General features: G+C 40.7%; 1 protein-coding gene across 1 annotated transcript; it reads right to left on the bottom strand.

The window, feature by feature from the left end:
* Positions 1 to 2,312: 2,312 nt before the first annotated feature.
* Positions 2,313 to 8,062, bottom strand: gosr1 (golgi SNAP receptor complex member 1). The gene is made up of 9 exons (XM_089013248.1): positions 7,984 to 8,062; positions 7,542 to 7,653; positions 7,373 to 7,460; positions 6,965 to 7,072; positions 6,770 to 6,861; positions 5,233 to 5,307; positions 4,799 to 4,828; positions 3,398 to 3,480; positions 2,313 to 3,310 (listed from the first exon to the last, which is right to left on the bottom strand). Exons 1-9 carry the CDS (start codon positions 8,015 to 8,017, stop codon positions 3,186 to 3,188), a joined length of 747 nt encoding a protein of 248 aa, XP_088869374.1. The 5' UTR covers positions 8,018 to 8,062; the 3' UTR covers positions 2,313 to 3,185.
* Between the last annotated feature and the right edge of the window lie 200 nt (positions 8,063 to 8,262).

The raw sequence follows: 8,262 nt of genomic DNA, 5'->3' as shown, positions 1-8,262 counted from the left end.
AGGTCGAAGGTCAAAGGGAATTGCTGTTTGGAAAGAGAGGCACATTACATGAGGACTGTAATTAAAGAAATAAACTGTGCTGTAAAATAAAGTTGTATTTACCTTTTTGATAGTCGTTGATGGCTTATGGAAGGAGAGTCACCTTCCATAAGGACTGTTGGTAACTTAACCTCTGGTGCTGTTCGGTCGTGTGCTTCCGCCGAAGATCACTCCGCCAGCCGTGGTGGGTGTGTATAATGAAAATAGTGCTTATTATAAGGTTTAATTTTCAGAAATTTGACGTTTGTAAGACGAAAAGTTTGTAAGATAAGGTGTTTGTAAGTTGAGGTCTCACTGTATTGTAACGCGTTCTATTCCGAAAAAAATGACGATGTACAGTAAGGTGTCTTTCGCCTAAAAATTGTTTACCATTTTTTTGTGAAGAGGATCACACACAGTTTTGAGGACACACAGGAAGGCCAGAGCTGCATTTGAAAACAGCACCTCCACTGTGCAACTGCAAGACACAAACCATTTGACCACCAGGTAGGTCATGAGCAGCCCAAAATTGTTCCAAGAGGGGAGTGTGACCACAAAGAGGATAATAAAATGGATGGCCACACAAAACAGGCAAGCGCAGGATTCGAACACCACACCCCCCACAACACAACAACAACACACTAACCACTCAACTACGAGGAAGGCAACGATAGGTCAACATAGTCTATACATGTATAGTAAGGCCTTTTCACCCTGACAAAAAAACAATTATGTATACTAAGATATTTTTAGCCCCCCAAAAAACGAAGTATAGCTGAGGTGTCAAACTCATTTTTTGCTGTGGGCCACATTGTAGTTACGCTTTCCTCTCGAGGGATGTTAAGAATTTGGGAAACCATTCAAATGTTTCATCTCCTCCACATATCAAGACACACGACACAAGACAACACAACAAATGATTTAAAGTTTTCACATCAGAAGTCAAGATAATGACTGTGATTGTGGTTTGCATAAGACAATGTGAAATTTTGGTTTGGATTTCAGCAAGCATCATGGCACTCGACATACAGTACTTGATTTGCTTTCACGAGCTGAATAAAATGATGTGGGAGGCCAGATTTGGCCCCGGGCCTTTGCTTTGACACCTGTGGTTTAAATGATTTAAATAAACATTTCTGCTGGCGTGGAATGCAAGAGTTTACAGTAACATTACATTTTGAGTAGCTGATTGCAATGTGTCAGTCGTTGAGAGGCAGCGATGAAAAGTGAAGAAAAAAATGTATTATAACCTTGCCTTAGATATCGTCACTAATCAAAAATGGCCAATCACTTTGAACAAACAATAATTTACATTCAGGTAGTTTGGATTTTTTTCCCAGTCTTAATAAATTTAGTTGGCATTTAGATATTTTTATTAACTTTCTTTGTGTAGTCTGTGTTGTATTAAACATGTTTTGATGTATGGGAATCTTTGTGTTTAATAAATATGCAAAGAACACAGAAATCAGGATGAGGACAAATACTATTTCACAACATTGTTCGTATAAAATATTGGATGTGTAAAGATCCCATTTCCTCAAAAATTGAATTTAAATCCCAAATTTTCCAATCATGTGGTACGCCCCCGTTACTTGATATACAGGTAACATCCAACTTACGACCGAGTTCCGTTCCGACCAAAGGGTCGTAAGTCAAAATGGTCGCAAGTCGAAATCCGTTCAAAATGTTGAATAGAGACTCGGAGCCTAAATGAGTCGCAAACTCCCCGCCAGGTGACATCACACGGTCGGTTACTGTGCGAGAGTGGCTGGCTGGCCAAAATTGTCATTCACGTTGCCGGCCTGCAAGCGCAGAATTAATTTAAAGGAAACCCGACGTCACTTTTTTGTTTCCTAACTGACATCAGAAAAACATCTTTTTTTTATTATAACATCTAAAATACCCAATACACGCAGTATGATATTTTTATTCAAATGCAAAACACCAATAAAAATGACTTAAAGTGTACAAAATCTGCAAAAAAAAAATGAGCTGCGAATTGGGCATTTTCAGTCCCGCCCCCAGTTCGTGACGTCACGCCAAGACGTCTTGCATTACTGCAGAATCCAAACAATGGCTTCAGATTCGGAAAATATGCTTTCTTGTTACATATCCAGTTATGAATATGATTCAAATAGTTCTGAAGAGGAAAGCATACATGTTTGCAATCGATTCAAGAATTTATTCCGTGCCATTTTGAGGTAACATTGGGGGGAAATGGATCACCAGAAGAGGCAGAAAATGGCGACCAAGCTCCGTGTGAGGAATTTATCAGCCTGTTTCCACAGGCTGATAAATTCCTTACATGGAGCTTGGTCGGATTCTTCTGGCTGTTTTTGGTGCAACATGACGTTTTCAGACCAAACAAGTACAGCAAAATATATTGACGTGATGGATGGACTGCTACAATGTGCCCTTTATTCGGTCAGGGGCGTTCCTTCAGTGACGTAGGTTGAGGACTCGTCACCAACTCAAAAACAAGACTTCCGGAATATTCAGCGCGAGTCTTAAAACGTAAAATATAGCTATATGCGGTGGAATCCTTGTAAAATACGCTCAGTAGAAGTCATTTGAAGCCATTTTACAAATTATGGACACAACTTGTCCAGAGACGTCGGTTGTCCTTTAAATAAAAAAAAAAAAAAAAAAAATTGCATCTGGAGGTCGTGGTCGTAAGTATGGGTGGTCGTAAGTCGAGCTGGTCGTAAGTCAGATACTACCTGTATTTGGAAAAAATACACATTAAAGTGATTAAATTTTTACAACAAATGCATTTGTATAATTTATTAACTCATATCAACGGCCATTTTAATCTAGCACATTAATTAAAATCAAACATTACAATTAAAATCTTTACATTTTGGGAGAAAAAAAACATGGACACATATTCCAGCACTTCATCAATATCTCAGTACATTGTCTCTTCCAGGGAATTAAGATATATGTTTCTCGTTATTAGTACTTTTGTTGCATGTGACTGGAAAAGTATCCACCAACTAGTAAAGGTGTCCATCTGTCCTACAGCTAGATATAAGTTCAGAAGATCTGGTTGTTGGACAGACGTCACATCCGCGTGCTCCGGAGTCTCCCGTGGTCCTCAATCACGAACCGTTTTTCCTGGCGGTCTTCCACATCAAATAGCCGATCTCCACGCCACTTTCCGAAACTCAGTGAAAAGCGTAGAGCATGAGAAGAATGGTGCAGACGCCAATCACGGTGCCGAGGATGAGGGAGTCTCGTCGCTTGCGAAGATTGATTCGTTGGATGAGATTGTTGATGGCTGGGAAACGGTCTTGGAGAGCAAAGCGTAAAGGACGATAACAAAGCATTCGATTGAAAACAAAAGGAAAGAAAAGCCTTCCGACGGCAAAAAGGATACTGGCCAGCGTGTTGACTCGGCTCTGGATGGATTTCAGCATGCCCCTCTGGGATGTCATATTCTCCTTGGTTGCCATGGCAATACTACAAAGACATGGGCAAATGAGTTGTTGTTTAGGCTTTTGTTTGTGCGCTTGGAGGAATGGAGAGTCAAAGGAGGGACTGCGGCAGACCACCTTGCATCCCAGTGAGGGAGCAGGCAACGTTCAAGAGCAGGGTCGAACGGATTTGGCCGCGTGCCTTCCTTGAAGTGGGCACTGCTGTGGGGACAGTCAAGTGCCAACGAGCAATGCGAAGACGGGGTATATCATGTTCTCCTCAGTCAGGTAGCGACAACTTGCCGACGGCAGCAACTTCCCACCGACTTACTTTCAATTTGAACAACCGCATTGAAATTAGAGCTGAAGCTTCTTTTGGCACTTTCTCTGTCATTGGGCACCATTTGATACCGATGAGCGAAGAAAAAAATGACTTGATATCAGGGCCACACCGATCATTAAGTTGCACTGATAAGGTCAAATGCTAAAATGGTTAAAGATTTCTGAACATGCGTGGTTAGTAGTGTGTGCGCGTGTGTACTATTTCAGTAACAGAATCCACAGTCATCAAGACGGCAGTAGCAGGCAGTCCCGGAGGAGCCATCGTTGACCAGAACCAATAGATTTGCAATTTGGGTCAGTCTCAGGGGAGGAAAAAAGTGCAGGGATTGGGGAGAAATTTAGGATACCCAGAGAAAAACAAAATGACAGGAGTTGTGTATTACATGAAGGTAAAAGTGCAATTCATAAACAGGATGGTCATTAGTGAGGAAAGGGCATTTCGAAGGTGGAAGGTATCACAACGCAGACTTTTTTTCATTTCCCCATAGGAACCCGGTGGTTCGTTCGTTCCTTGTTCGTTCCTTGTTCGTTCCTTGTTCCTTCCTTCGTTCCTTCCTTTGTTCCTTCCTTCCTTTGTCTTTCTTTCGTTTCTTTCTTCTTCCTTCCTTCGTTCGCTTGTATTTCGTTTGTTCGTTCTTTCGTTCATTTGTTCTTTCATTCTTTCGTCCCTTCCTCGCCCTTTCTTCCTTCCCTCCTTTCTTCCTTCCTTTCTTCATTCGTTCCTTCCTTCGTTTGTATTTCGTTTGTTCGTTCTTTCGTTCCTTCGTTCTTTCATTCTTTCGTTCCTTCACTCGTTCCTTCCTCCCCATTTCTTCTTTCCCTCCTTTCTTTCTTCCTTCGCTCCTTAATTACTCCCTCCTTCCTTCCTTCAATTGTTCATGTTTATTTATTTCATTTGTTTGTTTATTTTTGTTCCTCTCCATTTTATTTTTTTCGCAGTACGGCGACAGCCATTGTATACATATGTGAAAATTAGCCAGTGTTGACGTTTCACAAGTGAGGAAAGTGGTGGCGGCTCTTACCTTATTGTGTCATCCATCAGTCGATCAGAACTACACATGGAATGAAAAACACGGATAAAATGGCTATAAAAATTATTTCTAGTACAGACAACCAGGAACATTTAACTGTGTTAAAACTTTAGAAAAGTATGCTGCTCCAAAATATGAAGCTCTCTGGAATGAACATAATGCGAGTCAATTTGGTCACTTTACTAAAGCAAACAATTTGAAACCAAAAAGACGGTACGCCATGGTCGATGAGCCACTTTCAAGAACCCTTCAAAGTCATCACGCTTTAATGCGTGGTTTCCGTTAGCAGACTGATGTCATTTTGAGAGCAATTAAACGCTTAAAGGCCTCTCCCATTTCAATCGAACTTGAGCCACAACAAATCACAGAAGACATGAAACATCTTCAACTTTTTCATTCAAGAGTCAGCTGTTTGGGGAACTTACTTTCTCAGGTGCTCGTGTTCCTTTAGAAATAGCTCTGTTCTTCTGTTGTTGACTCCTGATCCACTTTTATACGTTCTAAAAGAGAAAAAAAAACACTTTGCAGTGAAGATATAGGCAAACATTTTAAACTGTTGCCTTTATTGCGTTTTTGTGTTAGGGGATGACAAAATGGATGCATTGCCCTTCTTCAAGGGCATGGAACAGATGTCTAAATCCCCAAACAGCTCCCCGAGACTATAAAAGACGTATTAGGTTGACAATAGAGTCACACTACAGAGAGCCATTTCCTGTTGCCTCAGGGCGACGCTTTGAATAATTAAGGAAAGTCGCATGCGTATCACTTCAGGGTCGAGTCGTAAAGCATCTTGAAGCTCTGACTTTGTGAATATTTCAGGGTGAATTCTCTAAACATTTCCATCGTCTTCAAACAGTGGTGGTAAAATATCGCTTGGCAACATTTCAAGCATTGGACAATATTGCATGATCAATGGGAATCTTGTCATAACTTTTGAGTCTAACCGGCATCTTTGTAATAGCGAGCACCAAACCCACAGGATTTCCTTTCATCTCTGTTACATTAAAAGCTTTCCTGTGGTTCATCAAGCCAAAGGTTCTAATGTGAAGCAGTCGTGAGAGGAAATATCCACTTGCATTAGCCGCGACTTTCAACATCGCATGGGTGGTTCCAAATAGAGGAGCGCTGCAACAATTCTAAAGACTCATAGACTTTGGAAATGGCAGAGACAGTCCACACAGTTGATTGGAGTATGTAGTACTCAGCACAACAGATTGTCCAAAATGGGAATTATTGTGCAGTGTTTACAGAAACAAGACAGTGGCTGTTTTATAATCCAGAAGAGCTCTGTACACATAAATCTTGGGTGAACTGGATCAGAGGATCTCTCCTGCCCCCTATCTGTCCAAATGACAGCTGCAACAAGAGCATTGACCGATTTTCTTTCTGCTTATTCTCAAAAGGGTCAGTCTGAGTGGACTCGAGTCAATAACATCAAAGTGTATATTGCGGAAGACAGTCTGTAGATTTGTTATTGTTACTCTATCCATTTTGTAACGGGCAGTTAGATCTGAGACATGCAGACTGGACACAAGGCACAAAGTTCAAGATCTTCAACTCTTTCTTCAACAAAATTGCCCTTTTCTATCAACATTTACAAACACTCACTTGTGGAGTTAACTCATTCGATGGCAGCCAGTTTCACCGGAGCACAATCTCAATCGGGCAGCCTGGGCGGGATTACTACATCTATTTTATTAATATTTTGTAAGTGCTCACTATGTATTATTTTATAAGTTCGTGATGATGCTTGGATTTAAAGGGACAAGGTGGTTTGCAGAAATGTTAAGTGGTGGACGCAGGCATCGCTAAGCTAACGAGCTTAAATAGCAGAGACGAGTTATAGGCGACAATGACATCAGCTATTACACGGGAATTTGACTGATTTGCAAAAACCGGAGATTATTGGGTTCTTTTGCAAGATAAGTAGAAGTATAAAACCCTTTCTGAATGTGTACTTACTCAATGTCCTTTCTGACAGATCCTAATAGGTCTTCCCGTTCCCGAATGGCTAAGAAGTTTCCTTTAGTTTTGTGGAATTCATGTGTGTAATCCTGGAATGGAGAAATGAAGAGACAGTGGAAGAAATAAAATCATTAAAATGTGTGCCCATGGTTATGTGTACAAGTATGGAGGATTATGAATGAGTTGGCAAACCTGTAGGATGTCTCTGTGCCTCTGCAAGGTGTGCATTAGTGCGGCATTCAAAGAAGCCGTGCCTGGAACGTTAGAGTACTCTGCCATCTTGTCATTTACTGCCGTCAGCTGACAGAGTGTGATCAAAAATACATGCATTTGTAAAAACAAACAACCTGACGGAAAATCAAAATGTGTTGAGGCAGTACATGTAGTGAAGTTTCGAAATAAATACAGTTTGCTGAATAACTTTAATACATAAAATATGAACTACAAAATAAACAACATTGGTAAAAAAATATATTTCTGATATCGTAATTAGTACATAATGGTTGTGGTGCAAAATGTTTTGTTTTTCCAACTGTATTTAGGTTTGATTTGACGTTTTCTCGTCACTATAATTTTGCAGGACACTGAAAATGCACTTACTTTGGCCAGGAGCTGTTCAATTTCCACCGACATGGTGTCAAACATCCTGTCCTGGGTGATGTTATTTAGCAATGGTGTGGTGTCTGATCTGTGGAATGAATGCACAATATATAAATTGTCGATAAATAAAATTAAAGTGTCTGACTGAGAAGCATAATCGTCATCGTACGTGTCTCCTCGCCGTCCATCCCTTGAGCTGTTGTAACTGGTACAAAGTTTGCTGAATGACACTAACTTCAGGTCCAGTTCATTCTCCAACTGCCTGGCCTGTTTCCGTAGATCTAAAACACGTGATGACACACACAGATCGTTGCAAAGTCGACGCTAAAAAAATTGACAGCCAACATGACAAGATGATCAAATCAACGAACGTTGGTTGTATACATTTTTGTAGCATATCCAAATATGAGCTTCGGTGAACGACATGATAACCTCTATAACAAAACTGTTGATGCGATGGCGTGAAGTTAGCTAGCCTGTGGGGCAGCCAGGATACGAGACATGTAAGCAGGATACGTGGAGTGTACGCTCAGACCAACAGACAAAAACACGCTAACAATACAGAACGATCGTTTAACTCTTGACAGTTTAGTTAAATTAATAACAGTTACCTTCCCAGTAGCTAGTACTCCCCATGGCTGCCATCTTTGTTTTGTGTGAGACGTCACCAACTTCCGGGATTGGCAAACAGAGACGACGAATGGTTTCAAATGTTTTATATCGCCCCTTGTTGACCATTTCTAGTAATACATCGCCTGTTGAAAACACTGCCGTGCGTACAACTCTTTCCAAACACAAGGCACACATTCACATAACAATATACTAGTACTGTATACTGTATTCCAAGTCGTTTAATTGATTTGTCTGACACTATACGTCGTTTGCATGGA

Source organism: Hippocampus bargibanti, linkage group LG14 (genome assembly GCF_051943395.1).
Source record: "Hippocampus bargibanti isolate YZ-2025 linkage group LG14, ASM5194339v1, whole genome shotgun sequence".
In the NCBI taxonomy this organism is placed as follows: Eukaryota; Metazoa; Chordata; class Actinopteri; order Syngnathiformes; family Syngnathidae; genus Hippocampus; species Hippocampus bargibanti.
Note: the sequence above shows the minus strand (reverse complement) of the source record. Positions and strands in the feature narration are given on the sequence as shown.

Coding starts and splice junctions, on each gene's coding strand:
- gosr1 (XM_089013248.1), bottom strand. CDS start 8,017: ATGGCAGCCATGGGGAGTACTAGCTACTGGGAAG. Junction 6,862..6,964: donor GGCACAGAGACATCCTACAG/GTTTGCCAACTC, acceptor TCTCCATTCCAG/GATTACACACATGAATTCCA. Junction 3,311..3,397: donor CCGAGTCAACACGCTGGCCA/GTATCCTTTTTG, acceptor TTGCTCTCCAAG/ACCGTTTCCCAGCCATCAAC.